At 41.5% G+C, this 18048-nt stretch overlaps 2 protein-coding genes across 5 annotated transcripts; one reads left to right on the forward strand and one right to left on the reverse strand.

Annotated features, from left to right (window-relative positions):
- Positions 1-265: 265 nt before the first annotated feature.
- ncoa4 (nuclear receptor coactivator 4) lies at positions 266-12379 on the reverse strand. Of its 3 annotated transcripts, none has more exons than XM_029521391.1 (11): positions 12236-12379; positions 6764-6890; positions 4647-4787; positions 4238-4329; positions 3480-3588; positions 3310-3390; positions 3097-3219; positions 1940-2713; positions 1417-1728; positions 1234-1326; positions 266-1034 (listed from the first exon to the last, which is right to left on the reverse strand). In XM_029521391.1, exons 1-11 carry the CDS (start codon positions 12271-12273, stop codon positions 1029-1031), a joined length of 1896 nt encoding a protein of 631 aa, XP_029377251.1. In that variant the 5' UTR covers positions 12274-12379; the 3' UTR covers positions 266-1028. The 3 variants fall into 3 exon arrangements, with proteins under 3 accessions (XP_029377251.1, XP_029377252.1, XP_029377253.1); XM_029521392.1 differs by lacking the exon at positions 12236-12379 and adding an exon at positions 11229-11432; XM_029521393.1 differs by lacking the exons at positions 6764-6890; positions 12236-12379 and adding an exon at positions 5194-5453.
- Positions 12380-12911: 532 nt separating this feature from the next.
- yipf3 (Yip1 domain family, member 3) lies at positions 12912-16744 on the forward strand. 2 transcript variants are annotated; one of them, XM_029521340.1, is made up of 9 exons: positions 12912-13161; positions 13724-13933; positions 14149-14255; positions 14340-14385; positions 14503-14595; positions 15037-15168; positions 15351-15464; positions 15542-15665; positions 15790-16744. In XM_029521340.1, the coding sequence occupies exons 1-9, from the start codon at positions 13090-13092 to the stop codon at positions 15909-15911; spliced, it is 1020 nt and encodes a 339-aa protein (XP_029377200.1). In that variant the 5' UTR covers positions 12912-13089; the 3' UTR covers positions 15912-16744. The 2 variants fall into 2 exon arrangements, with proteins under 2 accessions (XP_029377200.1, XP_029377201.1); XM_029521341.1 differs by lacking the exon at positions 15542-15665.
- The last annotated feature ends 1304 nt before the right edge of the window (positions 16745-18048 follow it).

Raw genomic sequence — 18048 nt, forward strand, 5'->3', positions numbered from 1 at the left:
TGTAAACACTGGGGCAGGTAGTGACAGATACAGGACTAGAATTAACATTTATCACACTTTTCTGCAGGTCATTGAAAATAGTTTTATTCCTGTTCTAAATATCAAAAAAATAAAATCTCCTTCACAACAGCTAAATATATGAATGCATCATTATTTTCTCTAAAGTCAGGACTTTTTTCCTCTGGTACTTAAACTCAGGTCAGAATATCTGTGGTGTCAGTGCTTTACTGCAGTGAAGAGCAGAGTGATGTCAGAAACACAGCAATGATGTCATGATGTTTTATTTCTAAAGAGAATTAGAGCAGAGAACTGATGACGTCACAAAAGACCACAGCAGAGCATCAATAAGAAGCACCATTCATTGCTGACAGAGTCGTGACACCTGTCTTCCCACAGGCTAAAGGCCACCACCATGCCTGCAAAGCCTTCTGGATAGTTAAATTCTTTCTTTGATTCTGCCAGGTTAGGGTTAATGACACTGCATCAGATAAAAAAAAAAAAATAAAAAACAGGTGTCACCATGGAAAATAAAACTGCATTTAAACTAAGTTCGAGGTTTGAACAGGAAGTGGGCTGCAAGGAAGCAGGTACAGAAAAAGAAAGAATATTCCAAACAGGTGATAAAAACAGCTTTTAAAACAAGATCCATTAAAAGAAAGGCTATTATATATATACTGCTGTAAAGCAGCAGCACAAAGAATTATTTGCATTAACAATTACCCAGATGATGATGATTTTCTGGATGAAGTGTGGCAGGCTCAGTCCATTACACACATTCATTCTCTAAAAGCTTTTCTAGCGTTTTAACTCTCATCTGTTTCTGAAGCTTTGAAAGCACCTTAACCTCAAACTGAGGTTATTTAATCCCCACAGTTCACCCCTTAATGTTCTGATCAGTCCAATCCTGATCGGAGGAGAATGTTGCCTCAGCGTTGTGATGTCACAGGTAGAAGAAGGCAATGGTTACATTTTTTGTTGTGTGCACTGGTCAGCATTAAAGTGAGAAGAAGAAGAAACATCATCGTCAATCACATCTGGGGAGAAAGCAGAGACACAAGCGATGAGAGGGATTTGTTGGGACCTCTTCAGTTGATCTGATCTGTGATCAAACACTTGCTCCTCTCTGAGCTTGGTGGTAAAAGGGCTGCTGATGACAGGTGGAAACAGCACCTTACACAATGAACAGATTAAAGCAGCAGAGAAGCCATGTGACGGTTTGGATTTTTAACTCACCTGAACAGGAGCTTTCTGCAGCCATTTTTCTTTGTCCCCGCCCACCTTCATACAGGAGAACAGGTCGCAAACTGTAGGTAACACCAAATGCTCCTGAGAACAAAAAAAGTCAAGAGTACATTCAGGGAACAGAGAGAGGAGCCAGGAGATTGTTGCAGAAGGGTTTCCTCCTGGTTGTATTACCTGGGCCTGATTCCTCTTTTTTAGCAGCCACTTGTCGTCTTCTTCTACAGCTGGCTTGGGCTGACCTCCTGACCCTGGAACAGGAGTTGGGATCTTTCGGAGTACCCAAAGGTCTGGTATCAGCGGATTGTGAAATGGGGAGGAGGAGGGAGGCAGGAGCTCAGAACTATGGTCCTCCCTGCTTGCCTTCTCCTTCTCCTCAGATACCACCCAGCTGGACAGGGAGGAGGTGAGAGCCATCAGAGGAGTCTTGCAGGAGGAGGAAGAGGAGTGGTTGGTAGGGTGGAGCCAAGCCTCTAGGATGGCCTGCACCTAGGAAGACAAGACAGCCTTCAGTCATAGTCTTGTGATCTTTCCCTAGTAGGAAGTGCATTTTAATGTTGAGGTTGCTTTTTTGTTTTGGTAGTTGAGTCATATTACTGACTGATGGACTGTATAAACTAACGACAGCACCTGGTACCCTGATGAAATACAAAGCTGAGAATGGTACACAGTAGATGAAAAGACAGTGTGGGGGTCTTACCTTCTGCTCCTGCTCTCTGTGGTGCAGGGTGGGTGGGGCTCCTTTCGGGGTCGGGTGGTTGTTTTTTTCTGTAGTGGCATTATTCTTGACCACGGGGACGCCGTTCTTGTCTTGTCCATCCTGCTGGAGCAGCCACATGTTTAGGGCTTCTCTACCACAGTTCTCGTCACAGACGCAATCTGAGTAGGTGGAGCAGAGCTCATTGGCCCTGCAGTTCTGCTGCACTGGTACCACCTGTTGGAGCCACGCCTCCAGGGTTGTCATTGGGGGAACGACAGATGGAAGTGTACTGGGAGCCAAGGTAGGGGAGGTAGGGGAGGTAGAGGTCGGACTGGAGGCAGGTGGGGTCTTCAAGCACTTGAGCTGGCCCAGGTTCTCAATCTCTATGGCCTTGGTGGTCTGACAGCAAGAGGAACAGTCGGCAGCCGGGCGGCTCAGCACTGCCAGCCAGTCATTGGATGACCAATCGTCCTCAAAAGGCCTTAACACCTGCCGCCACCGCTGGGCATCTGACATGGTCTCCATGGCAACAGTAGGTGGGGTGATGAGCCAGTCACTCAGCTCCTCTTCTCCTTCCCCCTCCTCCTCACTAGAGGGGGCAGTGAACTCTGATTCTTCAATCTTCTCGATAGAGAAGGAGGATGAGGAGCTGCAGCTGCTGCTTGTTCTTTTCCTGCTGACAGAAGTCTGGTCCTTAAGCAGCCACTCCTCCAGATCCCTGAGTTGACCCCAGGCCTGCAGGAAGTCCACTGAGGCCTGGATGTTACAGGTTGTCTGCAAAGACAAGACACATAGGAAGTAATTAATGACCCACAAACTGTAAAGTCATGGGCCTGAAAATTATCTATAGACTATCGATTACTATCGGTAATTTATTGAGTTCAGTTAATTTAGTTCCTTGGATAAAGGTGCATAATTGACTATTAATTAATTCACAGGGGAAACTGTACAACTTAGTGACAGAGTAGTCTGTTGAAAATTCATCACATTTCAGCATCCATTGAAAGTTTTCAAGAATAAACAATTGCTGTCTGCCCATTAGAGATGAGCAAAATAAAAAAAATCTACAACTTACATAACGGAGCATTTTTGGTTTTATTTTCTCAGCAAGTCCTGGTCTGGATCAGAGTGGATCTTTGGAAGAGTAAAACTCTCACCTTGCTTTCCTTGTGTGCCATTAGCCAATCCTGAGGGTTCTTGCTGGACTGGTAACCAATAAGAGCACTGCTGGTTGGATGATTTCCCAGCAGCCAATCACCCAAAGCGCTGACCTCAGTCTTCTGCAGAGACATGGATCCAAAAAATGAGACCAGATTGATCCTGATCACACGACAGCAAACATGCCTTCATGTTCCTGCCATTGGGGTTACCTGTTTCTTAGCTGCAATTGGACAACTCTGCACCTGAGCTCTCTGGTGAGTGGAGCTCTGAGAGGGCAGACCTTCAACAAGCTAGAGACAGGAAGAAAAAAAATACACCTGGTCAGCATTCCAGTCTTCAGAACACCTGTTTGTGTTGTGTGCGTATGGGCGCGTGTTACCTGAGCACTGATGCTGCCAAAAGATGTGATGGCCTGCTTCAGAGAACGAGTGTCAGCGTGGAAACTCATCTCAGGTGTTTCCTCTGGTGTCAGACTCAGAGAAGACAGTCTGCAAACATAGGAGGAGAAAACAAACACCCCATTACGCCACTTACTGAGGAAGACTATCACCATCATCTGCGGCAGAATAAACCTTTGATTATGTAAAGTTAGAAACGGCTGATTAGGTCTTTTCTCAGTGTTTCATGATTAAATGATTGTTACTAAATTTCAGATACCACAGGAAACATAAAAAGCTGTATTTTGAATGAAATTTTGTGAAAGGACATAAGAAGTAATGCCGTCCACAGAAAGTAGAAGCTGCAGCAGTTAGAACTTAGTTGTAACTTATTTATATTTCTTATCATGAATATTCTATCGTTCTAAGATCTTTGAATGTCCGTCTGTATCAAACCCCTCAGTTCAATCCTGCTGCAGTTAGCACGCTGATGTGCAGTGCAGCAGAACTGGACATGTCTGAACAGAGATTCTGCAGCTTTTATCTCCAGACTGGTGAAAACAACTGACATTGAGACAGAAGGCTCAACATCTATAGATTAGTAGTGAGAGGGTCATTATGAATGACAGTGAAGCATTCAATGAGTGAATCCTTCCTTATCCTCAGTTTGTTTAGTGATGTTGATATCTGAAGGAGGTTCAGGTTTTTACTGTTTACAGCTGTAGCACAGTTACAGTTGGTGCATTGTGTGTGTATTTACTTCTCCATGCAGCTGGTCAGATGGTTATTCAGGTCGTTGCTGTTGTTGGAATTCTGCAACTGATGAGCAAGCACATCAAACTGACCTCGGAGCTGAAACAGAGCACAGGTAGATGGTCACTCCCCTCAGACATCTTTAACAAGAATTGAAGACATGTTTAGACTGAGGGACCAGAATTGAGAACTTGTTTAGACAGAAGAACCACAACAATGTTGTTCCACAGATTTGATGTTACCATATATTCTAAATGTTCCTGCTCTGGTTTTTTTTTTTTTTTTTTTTTTTTTTTTTTTTTTAAATTTATGAATGGTCAAGTCTTGTATGGGATCTGGGAACCTTTTTTGACAGAAAACAGCAGATAAAATATTTAATAAGAATCATGAAAATAATAATTTCATGATTTATATACCCAATGCAGTTGGTGGAGCTGCTGCTGCAGAGTTTCTGTCTTGAGTTGCTCGAGTAGTTCGATCTGACCCAGCAGCCACACCTCTCTGCAACGCAGCGCCTCCTGCTGACGGCTCACACAGCTCTGCAGCTCTGAACGCACCTGAGACACAGGTCAGGAGACACACAGGTCATGTCTTCAGAAGGGGGAGACCGAGGAAATACACAGGTGTGGTATTCAGAGGGGGAGATGGGGTGAGCTCATCAGAGGGGAGACAGTTGATGAAAATCCTTTAGCAGATGTTCTCCTCTGTTCTCAGAGTTTTATAAAAAATTAAAAGCAATGATGAAAACAGAAAGAGAGACGCTAGATCATCAGATACTAACTGCTGATTGTAGCATTTCAGTTCTTGACCAAAGTCCCTTCACTGCTAACCTCTGTTTATCTGAAGTGCAGGCTCAGCAGAATAACCAGAGATGAAAACAATGTGAGACAGCGGAAAACAATCGGCTCTGACCAGACCAATATGGTCTGTGCTTTAATAGTAACAGTATGAGGTTTAACTTACCTTTGAGCTCTAGCAGGTTATATCGCAACACATTAAACCAGGTAAGAGCAGGTTCCACGACACCACACCAAACCAGATAGAGTCCAGAAACTGAAGCAGTTCTTAGTTCATCAGTGGTATGAGCGAGTGTCTCTGTCCTCCTCTCTTTTATGCACAGAATACCACACCCTTCTGTCCAATTCTAGTCTATTACATGCTACCTCTGCTTGCTCCACCTCAAGTCACGTTTCCACACACACACACACACACACACACACACACACACACACACACACCACACACACACACACACACACACACACACACACACACACACACACACACACACACACACACACACACACACACACACACACACACACACACACACACACACACACACACACACACACACACACACACACACACACACACACGATCTGGCCTGTCAATGGATAATTCATCCTGGATTATCATTGCAACCACAAGTGCAGGACAGAACAATGTGAGGGCCTCTATGGTGGTGCTTCTCTGACCACACACACAGAGTGAGTCAGCAGTGAAGCAGCACAGAATGATGAATGTCTCAGACTAATGGAGAAGGATCAGAGCAACAGATCAGACTCAACTACCAGAAGCAGCAACATCTTCAGATGCTGATATCAACCAGTCTGGAGCTGCTGCATCCTTGGAACAGCTGAGGAAGGCCGGGGAGGGGCTCCAGTTAACAACATACCAGGTTGGTTAAGTGCCAACTGTCGAAGTTCTTAGCAGCCCACTGTTAAGGTTGGCTACTTCCCCTGTTCAAATCAGCAGTGGCAGATCAGCTGCATGGCTGCAACTAGCAATTGATTTGAAACCAGCAAATATCACAGCTCTACTCAGTTAACATAAATGTCAACTATGGTACATGTCCAGAGATACCTGACTGTTAATGAGCACCTGTTCAAGTCACTGACTGGACTCATGAGTGAAGACCCAGCACTAAATAACATTTGGAGTTCAGAAAAGAAGTTCTGATCAGCTGACAACAGTCCTCAGATCAATATCTGGAGCTCATTAAGGTATGAGTTCTGGATCAGGAGCTCTAGGGACTGAATCATATGGTTTGTAAAGAATCTTTTGAGAAAACACCTTTGCTCCAGATCTGAACAATGACTAGAATAATTAATGTGTGATTTCAGCTGATCTGATGTCAAACTTTATAACTTCAGATGTTGACAAATGAGGATAGATTCAGTTCAGATACAACATGGCTGAACTATGGCTCATTTCTGAATAAGCTGCAGTGAGACAGTGTCACTCAGTTCACCTCCTGAACCTGAGACCATCGTCAATGTTTGCAGGCTCTTATCAGCAGCTGATTCAGGAGTACAGGAAGTTGTTGAGGCAGAGACAATTTCCTATTGGCTTCATTAACTGCTCATTTTCCTGCAGTATGCAATTTAAATTTTCTCCCACTACAAGTAAAAAAACACGTGAGGACCAAAGCAGCTACAACAGCAGATTCCAGCAGTTTATAAACACGGCACTTCTCACATGTCACTCACGGGTCACATTTGGTTACAGATGATGAGATGAAGATGCTTACTTCTCTGGCATTTTCTCTCAACTGCTGCTCGGCTTTCGCCACACTACTGATGGCATCCTCCAGTTGAGCCTGGGCCTGCTGGCACTGCTTCAGCCCATTTGCTGCTGCTACCTCTGCTGATGGCATCCTGGACAAGACACAAAGTCCAAAATGTCAAAATAAAAAAGGTTGAAACAGATCAAATCAAACCAAATTTATTCATATTGTGCCATATCTTAACAGAGTGCCAATACAGAGGAGCTAACACAGGTGAAATGTGATCCATTTTTCTAGTTCCTCTTAATATATGTGTAGCAGCGTTCTGATAATTGTTGGAACATCCTAATGGCAGTGAATTACAGTAGCCCAGTCTAGAGCTAACAAATGCATGGACTAGTTTTTCTGCATCCTCTTGAGAAGGAATGTGTCTGAAAGATGGCTGTCCTAGAGACTTGTTTTATATGACGGGCAAAGGACAAAATCAAAAATGACACCCACATTCCTGACAGTGGACCTGGTGGTCAGGATTATGCTGTCCTGAGTGGTTAAATGATCAGATAATGCTTTAAGGTGCTTAGGGCCAAAGAGGGTAACTTCAGTTTTGTCTGAGTCCAGACGTAAAAAGTTCCAGGTCATACAGGTCTTTATGTTTGTAAGACAGGCCTGAAGTCTGATTAGCTGTTTAGTTTCATTCAACTTCAATGACAAGTGTAACTGAGTATCATCTGCATAACAGTGAAATTTGATGCTGTGCTTCAAGATGATATTGCCTAGGGGAAGCATATACAGGGTGAGAAGGATTGGTCCACCCTTTGGCACCCCATTATTAACTAAAATGTGCGAAGAGCTATTCTTAACATGAACAAAAACTGATATCTGTCTGATTTAACCAGCTTATGGAGGGTCCTTTGATCCCAATTTCATGCTTCTGTCTCTATAGACAAATGTCTATTGACAAAGGTGCCAAGAGCAGCACTAAGATCTAACAGGACAAGTATGGAGGCCAATCTGTAGTCTGAAGCCATTAGAATGTGGTGAGTAACTTTTACCTGTGCTGTGATGTACTCTAAAACCTGACTGAAACTCTTCAAACACGCCAGTCATACACAGATGTTCACATAATTGTTTTTCAAGGAGTTTTTCGTGAATTTTAGAGATGAAAGGGAGGTTAGATATGGGTCTATAATAAGCCAAAATATTTGGATCAAGATTAGGTTTTTTTGAGAAAAGGTCATATAACTGCAATCTTGAAAGGCCCTGGTACAAACCTAAAGATAAACTCACATTTATTAAATCCAGAATGTTCATGTTAATTAATTAAAAAACATCTTTAAATAGCCTGGTAAGTATCGGATCTAAAAGAGAAGTTGCTGGTTTAGTTGATGAAACTATAGAAATCAGCTCGGAGAGATTTAAAGATGAAAAAGATTCCAACCACAAAGCAGTTGTTACAGTTGATTCAGAAGCGGCTGCATTTGACAGTGGAATACTGCCAATTGTAGGTAAGAGCTGATGAATTTTGGCTCTGATTGTTACGATTTTATCAGCAAAAAAGCCCATAAAATCATCACTGCTGAGAGCTAAAGGAAGCAATGGAGGAAGCTTTGACTTTCTGTCAGCAGATGATTATGTGATTTGAACACAGTGAGGCCATTGTGCTATTCACAAGGTCATCAATCTGTGTAGAGGAGAAGTCCTCTATTGAATTTACACATGACAGTTTCACAAATGTATGACCACATACATCTATAACCAGTCTGTAGGATTGATTAATAAACTGGGATGAAATGTTGCTGCCAGCCCTCCTCTTGTGGTCTATCGACACTGCTTCCATTTTATTCTGGGAAGGGAAACATTCTGACTGATGCATGGAGAAGACTGTTAAAAATTGTTGCTCTGCCTACTGTTCTGGCCTGATGAAAGATTGACAGGAGAACAGAACAGCAGCATAAAGAAGATACTGTTGGTAATTTCACACGTGGTGTTTAAGGGGATTTCAGCAAAGTTAATTTGGCAGCCCAACACAAAACAACTGCTGTGTCCAAATCCTGTCTGGAATTTAAAGACTTTCCTCTCAGTCTTAGCGCCATCTGAGTCTTTCAGAACCTATGTTGTAATTTCCCTTTCCATTATGATGGTGAAATGAAACTGAGGAAACAAGGATTCCTTGTACTTTCTCTTCTGTTTTCTTAACTAATACTGCAATCTTTCCCCTCCCTTCAACTTTTTTTTTATAAAATCAACATCAGCACTATTTTCAGCACATCCTGATCTGCTTTGATTATCTGGTACTTTCCTCTACAGGTGATTCTTGAATCCAAATGAATGTAAGAGATGAATTGAATGACTTGTAATGAGTTATCATGCAGAATGTTAATAGAGCTATTGACTAAAATTATGAACACACGACAAAGACTGGAAAATCTTGTTGACGTGCAACACTCCTTGATCTGGTTGATGATGCTAGAGTGAGTGATGTCATGTAATCACAAGCTGAATCATGGCCGACTCAACCAACAGATTCAATTATTTCTATTCTTCTCTTGACACTGCGTCGTGGTCCGCTGACACACATGATGTTTGTCAACACACAGCATTGTGTTATCTGACTGGTCAGATAATTGGGTGGTTACCAAGATACATTGGGATTAAACCGGTTAAACCACTGAAATATTTTCAGACACAGTCAACAGTCCACCTTAATACAGAAACAAAACACAATTCTGCAGGACATCACTGCATAAACAAAGTACTACACAAACACTGGGATATACTTAGAAATACAGTGGGACACTTCCATAGAGACATGGTGGAGCACCTCTTGGTACTTACAGACAGGATATGTGTTCAGGCAAGATGATATACTTCCAGATTCCGCTGAGTACTTGCAGATACCATGGAGTACTTCCAACAGTGAAGTACTTACAGATACCAGAGAGTATTTCCAAAAGTGAAGTACTTCAGAATATCTTGAAGTACTTCATACAAAGTAAAGTACGTTCAGATATCATGGAGTACTTGCAACATAGTGAAATACTACACGATACTGTGGAGTACTTCCAACAGTGGAGTATGTCTAACTGTGAAATCCCTTCAACATATTGGGGCACATCCAACATTGAAGTACTTCCAAAAAGGTGGAAGTCTTCCACATACTTGGGGGTACTTCCAACAGCGAAATACTTCCTGATACCATGGGGTGATTTCAATAGTGAAATACTTCCAGATACCTTGAAGTAATTCAAACACAGTGGAGTACTTCCAAATACTTTGGATTGCTTCCAACAGTTAAGTATTTCAAACAGACTGGAGTATTTCCACTGGAGTGGGTGCGGCAGTGTTTCAGTATCAACTCTGAACAGACCATCAGCTGGGCACTGAATGAACCATTGATAACACCCAACTTCATTTTCTCTGAAGGAGAAACAGACTGACTTTTGAGCTCCACACTGTGTGTTCAACAGTCAACAGTTTAAATCATTAAAAATAGAATAGACAAAGACATTTTTCACTGTCACAATGGAAATAAAAGTAATTAAACTTTGAAAATTATTCACATACATACTCATTATCATATAATATCACATCAGTCAGTGCCTTATACAGTTGTATGGATGTCAATTTGTAAATATAATTTTCAAATTTTAAATTCCCTTAGGGCACAGAAGTCAATGTTTTTAAGAAAGGAAGATCTCTTAAAGCTGCCAGTAAATCGGCACACAAGAACAGTGACAGAAACAACAGAAAAAATGAGAATCACTTAGCATATGACAACAGAATACCAAATCATTTATGTTATCAATTGCTCTTTTCATTGTTTTTTTTTTCTAATTCTTGCAAATAGTAAAAAGAAAAATGAATATATATATATATATATTTTTTTTTTTTTTTTTCCCCCCCAAGATGACTTAGATTGAAAACTGACTACAAAAACCTGTTAATTTTCGCACTGCTGCCATTGTTCAACAGTATAAATTTAACATTTATCATAGCCAGGTATATTCACTGCAGTACTGTAAGCAAGAACCTTATTAAAATACTAGTGCCTTATTTGTGCATTTCTTATTCTGCAACATAATTGCAACTCACCTCTTGTCATCTGACAGCTTGAGTGGATAAACCTGTTATGATTTCAAAATGATCAAGTGTTGCTGTAGATGTGACCACATAAAGCACTTATCAACAAGATAATTCCCTCAGCTCATTTAGTCTACTTGTGAAACCCGTGACGACACTGGACCGGTACCTCTAATGGTATTTTCAGCTTGTTATTTTTACAAGCTAAGAAATGTAGACCTTCACTGAATATAACCTTCAGGGTTTTTTCTCGCGAAGACAGAAGTTTCCTGACAACACCAGTAAGAGCAGGATTTTATTTCTGTGATCTGTGTGTGGCACAGTTCGGCCACGCTTATAACAAAGCCATGAGGAGGCTAACCCGGCAGCTAACGAGTGAATGAAGCCGATAAACGCTCCGGCACTGTACCTCATGTTGGTGGTGGATCTGTCGGATCGGGGTTCCGATGCGGGCTGTTCAGTATAACCGCTCTTTATTTGGATGACCTGTCTCACGGGGCTGTAAGATTACAGAGGAATGAGGAAACTCTCCTGCATGTCCGCCATCATTGCTTGTCAGCCCACACGTACACTCTCAGCTGGGGGAGGGTTCCGCCGTGTGTTCGTGTAAAACATCAACAACCATTTGACACTGGCACATGTTTGTGATGAGTTAAGATATGACAGGGGCCAACACAGCTGATAAGTCTGCTGCACATTAACCCAGACTGAACGTGACAAGCAGCTGTCCCAGTTCAGTCACGAAAACATTATGGGTACGTCTGTCTGAAAGAAAGACCTCACACTTTCCCAACATTTTACTAAAACTTCCCCCAGATCTCTCCATAAGCCGACTGCCAACCTCATGAAACATTTGCACATTGCTGCACTATTGTAAATATTATTTCTAATATTCTAATTTCAGTGTATCTATGTATGTACGTATATTTTTAAACATACATTTCCTTTTTATTTTATATTTATTATCTTTTATTTCTGCGTTCCCCTTGTCCAAGTGACAATAAAACAATTTCTGATTCTGAAACGGCCCTTGGCCTCTTCTGCTTGGTGATGCAGTGGAATTTGGCGTAGATGACAGCGGAATCAGATGGTTAAGTTCAAGTGTCTTTACTGTGTGTGCCAAAATCCAGAGTCCATGCTAATGATGAATAAAACGTCCATTAACATCCACTTATAATGTTACACCAGGCGAAACCCGGCCGATGAGCACCGGCAGGAAGCGGATACTGTCTACAGAATGTAACGTTACATTCTTGGTCAAACAGACTGTATGATTGTGTTGCTGTTAAATTTAGGTGAACCTTACGAACGTCACGCCAGCTGGAGGCTTTTCACTGTCGGAGACTTTTCTGACGCCTGCCAACACCTGACCCCGTTCAACTCAAAGTAACAGCCAAATGTTCCAGCCGAACTCACCGTGTGCTTCTGCTGTGGACTCCCCGGTTTGGTATCATGGATAATCTGGATGAGATCAGCGTCACGTCGAACAAAGAAAAACTTTCGCTGAATGCCGGTTCTTGACACCAGTCGGAAGCCAATGTCACGACCACGTCAAGGAAAAAAATGGAGAATATCAAAAACCAGGCTTCGAAGTATCGCGAGAACTAAATACCGTCTCAGGACTCGGAGCAAGGTCGCCCCCCTGCTGAAAGAAAACCCAAAATACATATTATATAAGATCTCAATTGTATGATTTAGTTCAAAAACACGCTCTGCTTATATACACATCACCAGGCTGTCTCCCAGATCTCTCCATAAACCAGCTGTCAAGCTCATGAACGACTGCACACATATTCCACTGCAAATATTTCTTATGTCAATGTATATTTATATATATAACGTGTCGAAGAAAGAAACCGGTGTCAATTTCCTAGTGTATTTACTTACACCTGGCAATAAACTATTCTGATTCTGTGTGATTACTGATTTTAAAAAACCGTAGAATTTCAAGGGCAATACTGTAGAAATTTGGTTTGTATTATGGCTTTAACTGTGTGACAATCAACATGTTTGCGTCACACAGTGATAACACGAGTATCTCGCGACACTTCAGACTCCAAGTCGCTCAATTTTCATGACGTCATGACGTTTCCCTGTGCGCCGTACGGAGGATCGGCTACGTCCTAATGTTGTGTATTTTAGACACTAAAACATCAGTACTGCAGAAAAAATTGTGCCGTGGTTGAACTCCGACAGACGTCTGAGAGGAAGCGGACGGTGTCACTGATTCGGGACAGGGCTTGGAGTCCACCTGGACTGCTGCGGGGAAAATGTCTGCGGGCTCCGGCGGCAGAAACACGAACACGGAACCGTGGGGGAGCTTCGACGACAACCTCATCCCGGTGAGCTAAGAGGCCACCCTGCTAACCAGTTCACTAACTCTCCACCTCACTGTCAGATCGTCCATGTTAACCTGAACTGTTCATCAGCAGTGCAGAGTAACTCGGTCCATTCGCTGCAGGGTTGTTCAGCTTGAGGCAGGACGGATGTTTTCCATGAGTACTTAAAACTTTAAACTTTCTCTGCCCTGCATTAGTCTGACAGCTGCAGCAACTTTACTCTTTGCCAAGTTCCCCCAACACCTGATGTTACTGAATATTAATACCTTCAAGCAGATTCTGAAGTTGTCAAAATCAGATGCAACTGATTAGTCCAGTGACCCTTAATTATATTCTGAAAGAATCAGTTGTAGATGTTTTCAGAAGAAAGAGGGTCCACTCATTGACTATCAAACACAATACAAGCACAATTTAACATAATTTCCTAATGTATTGATTGATCAGTGTCTCAAACTCAGTTCCTGTGACTGATAAGATACAAACGTGTACTGAAAATCAATTCAATACTGACTCAATACTTAAATACCTTTTTTTTTTTTATTATTATTTTTTTTTTTTATTTTAGGGCAGCAGCTCAGCTGTAATCGACATGGAGAACATGGATGACACATCAGGCTCCAGCTTTGAGGACATGGGAGAGATGCACCAGAGGATGAAGGAGGAGGAGGAGGTGGCAGCAGAGGCAGCAGCCACTGAGGATGACACTGTAGACGATGGAGAGTTTCTGGGCATGAAGGGGTTAAAGGGTCAGCTGGGCCGACAGGTGGCTGATGAAGTGAGTTCCCCTCAGAATGGGGGTCAGAGGTCACCTGTGTCTATATTTCCCCCTATAAAAATATTTCTGCAGCAATTGATTGTTTAACAGACAATACAGTTGATCAATTAAATGTTTAAGGAAGTATTGTATTTGTCACTCTGGGTGCAGTCTTGATTGGACTTTCCTCTCTGTTTTAACTTGGTGGATGTGCTGCCCCTCTGTGATGTGTCCAGGTGTGGCAGGCAGGGAAACGTCAGGCTTCCAGGGCCTTCAATCTTTACGCCAACATAGACATATTGAGGCCGTACTTTGATGTGGAGCCGGTTCAGGTCCGCAGCAGGTAGGGCTCACCACTCGAAGTTTCCTATCAGCTGTCAGCTATCAGCTTGTTTGGCCTGATTTTCAGCTGCTCTATATCTCACAGGCTGATTGAATCCATGATACCTATCCGTATGATCAACTTTCCCCAGGTAACCACACATGCACACTCTGTGTATTCTTAAGTTCATCTAACTTGAACGCACAAATCACGATCCAGCATCAGCATAAAAGTCAGTGTCCCCTAACAGTTTGAACTTCCTCTACAGAAGATTGCAGGTGAGCTGTATGGTCCTCTGATGCTGGTCTTTACTCTGGTGGCCATCCTGCTGCATGGAATGAAAACTTCAGGAACTGTTATTGTAAGTACACACACACACAGACAGACAGCATTTTTACCTTGGTTTTACTATCAAACAACAAAATGTTTAATCAACAGTGAAACATCAGCAGTGAGATTTAAATCCTGCCTGCAGTGAACGCATATATATATATAAATAGTAGCGCAACAAAAAATGTCTACCGTACGATATAACCCTCTATCATTTATATTGCTTATCGGGCGGGCTACTGGGTTTGCTCACCTAATGTAACAGCAGCAACTCTACTGCTTTCTGGTTGTATTTTTATGTCATTTTACATTTTCAACACCATTCAGCCTCTGCTACTGGGTGGGAAGCTGCGGGTGACGGGTGTTGACGACGCAGTGATCTCCTGGATTACTGACTACTTGACAGGCCGGCCACAGTTTGTCCATCTGTTTAGCACAGCTCTGATGAGGGTATGTGTGTGTGATTTTCCAGAGAGAAGGGACTCTGATGGGTACAGCTATAGGAACATGTTTTGGTTATTGGCTCGGTGTTTCCTCCTTCATCTACTTCCTCGCGTACCTTGTCAACGCTCAGATCACCATGCTGCAGATGTTGTCTCTACTGGTCAGTATTGGTTGTAGAACTACATGTTTCCACAGTACACACAACACTCCCAATACAGAGTATCAGTACCAACTGTGGCAATCCTGTACAATAAATAGTTGTACTTTATCAATTTTAATCTTTTGATTTGTTTCATGTTCTCTGAATTTTAACACCACAAACTTTCTGTACGCTGTTGTCAGGGTTATGGTTTGTTTGGTCACTGTGCCGTACTCCTCATCACTTACAACATCCACTTCCACTTTCTGTTCTACATCCTGTGGCTGCTTGTTGGAGGACTGTCCACTCTGCGTATGGTAAGGACTCTGTTTCTGATCAACCCGAGTTCTCCCTCAGCTGCCGACTCATTCTCTTTCCTGTGTGCTTCTCTAAGGTGGCAGCTCTTCTGTCTCGTACAGTTGGTCAGACTCCTCGTGTCCTGCTCTGTGGGACTCTGTCTGTGCTACACATGCTTTTCTTGCTCTACCTGCATTTTGCATACCACAAGATTGTAGAAGGTGAGATATGCAGCTCTGCACCTGACATCACAATAAGTCTACAGACTTGCTTAGTTCATGTGACTAATTATAAAATATTTACCTGCTGACATCTGAGTGAGATCTTCTGATGTTGTTGTTTCAGGGCTGTTGGACACGCTGGAAGGACCCAACATGGCTCCCATGCAGCGGGTGGCCAGAAACGTACCTGAATTAACACTCAATGCCACCATGGGGACCTTAGGGGCCTCATTAAAGGTCCACTGAGGCCCCAACTCAGTCAGAGATATTGTCAGTCATTGTTTTAAAGAAAAATGTTTCAGTCTTATTATAAATATTCATTGCCAGGAACTTAAAACAACAAAATAATTACAACTCAAATGCCTGTGTAGAATTTCATCAGCATGTTACAACTGAGCTGTCCAGATGCTAATAAAGAACAGGTTAGTCCAGGAAAAGCTACTAAGTGGAATTTTAGTCGACATGATTCTATCAGACTTTCAGTTCTCCAGCTGCTGATTTTGTATTAATATTGCTGAGGGTGAGGCTTCATTTTAATGAACTCGGACTCTCAGCTGTTGTACATTCTTATCCACTCTGTCAGATTTTGATTTGGCTTTTTATGTCTTTTCTCATTCATGTATTTATAATTTCTGTACAGAAACTCAAGTAAACTGTATAGAGTTTTGTTGGAGACACTGAAATAATCATCATTTGAGAAGAATTACGAATCATTCATTCCACATCATCATCGTCATCAAACCAATTTAATGAATGTGATAATTTTAACCAGAAATTTATGATGAATAGAAGCATAATTCCGATTTAATGCAGAATTCAGACTTAACTTGTAAATATAGACACACTTCATAAACTCATTTACAAAAAACAAAAGCATCAGAATCTGCTGAATGGACCAAAAGTAATTGATATGTCAAGTCCCATATTATAATGTATTATAAATATTGATGAATTATTGTGCTTATCACTTTAATGTTTCATTTGAATTATTTTATACTGCAGGTTGTTTATTTCCCACTGGGGTGCAATAAAGTTTTATTTGTAAAAAAAAAATAAAAATAAACAATTTGATGGACATATTTTGCAGCACCTCAAAAATGTACTCAAATGGTTGTGTAAATGTACTTTCATACTGCAGCTACCAAAGTATTATACTACTAGACTTTGCAAAATATGTGGGATTAATATAGTAATCCTTGCTTAACTTTTGGGACTCCATTGTCACAATAACTGACTGTTCCACCCTGAGAGCTGGTCAGTGCTTCACTTCCTCCATTCTGCATCAATCAGAGGCTGCAGAGGTCCCGATGAGGCTGGAAGTGGGGGAAACAGCATCCAGGAGCAGCAAATGCTCCACTAACTGATCACAGTGTTATCTATATGTGAAGCCTAACAACAAGACAACTTATTCAAACAAATATTGGAAGTCTAACTCTCTAATTATGAATACTGATTACTGTCAAGAGATTAAATCACTACAGAAAAAATAAACTTGGAAGTAATAATTAAACCTGTCAAAAAAACAAGTTTTAAAATATAAAATATGCCAATTTACCATTTCACTCAAAAAAAATGTAAAAAGATTTTGAGAAAAATGAGCAAACAAATGTTTACTGTAGTAAACTCAACCCTACTGAAGATGATAGAAAATATTATGTTATATGGTTGAAATGTATATTCAAAGAGCACAAGGGGCCTTTATTACATCTAGAGCTAAATGGATAGAGAAGGGGAAATAACCTCAGTTCTTTGATCAGGGTTAGGGTTAGATTCTCTAGTGAAGACTGCCACACATTTTTAAAAGAAAGAAAATATATTCCCAAACTTGAAGGCAACTTCAAAGAAACGTGACAAATAAAAAAAGGGAACTGGACAGAGTAAGTGGCCGCCTCTCTGCCAACACGGCCCCTGGCTCAAATGGCCTCACAGGAGACTTTTGTAGACATTTCTGGGAAGATATAAAAGAACTTCTACATCAAGTTTTTCTGGTAATATTGTATACGTCCAGCCACATGAGACATGAGTTTATCATCTCAATTCCTAAACCATAAATCAAATTTATGGATTTAGTTGGTGGACTGTATCAGAATATCAGCAGCTGTGTCATACTACCTCATGGCACCACCCCCAACTCTAATGTTAATATAGGAATTTCACAGGGTTGTTCCATGTCATCATACTTATTTGGACATAACAGAAATGTTAGCAATCTACATAAAAAATTGTAAAGACAGTAAGAAATTAAATGTTTTAGGTATTGTCATCAGTCAACTAGAGGATGACACAACAATTTTCGTAAAAGACAAATATCAAATTCCAACAACTATTGAAAACATTAAAAAATTTTCCTAAGCTTCAGGGTTAACTTTGAACTTAAGTAAAT

The sequence above is a fragment of the Echeneis naucrates genome, chromosome 15 (assembly GCF_900963305.1).
Source record: "Echeneis naucrates chromosome 15, fEcheNa1.1, whole genome shotgun sequence".
Classification (NCBI taxonomy): Eukaryota; Metazoa; Chordata; class Actinopteri; order Carangiformes; family Echeneidae; genus Echeneis; species Echeneis naucrates.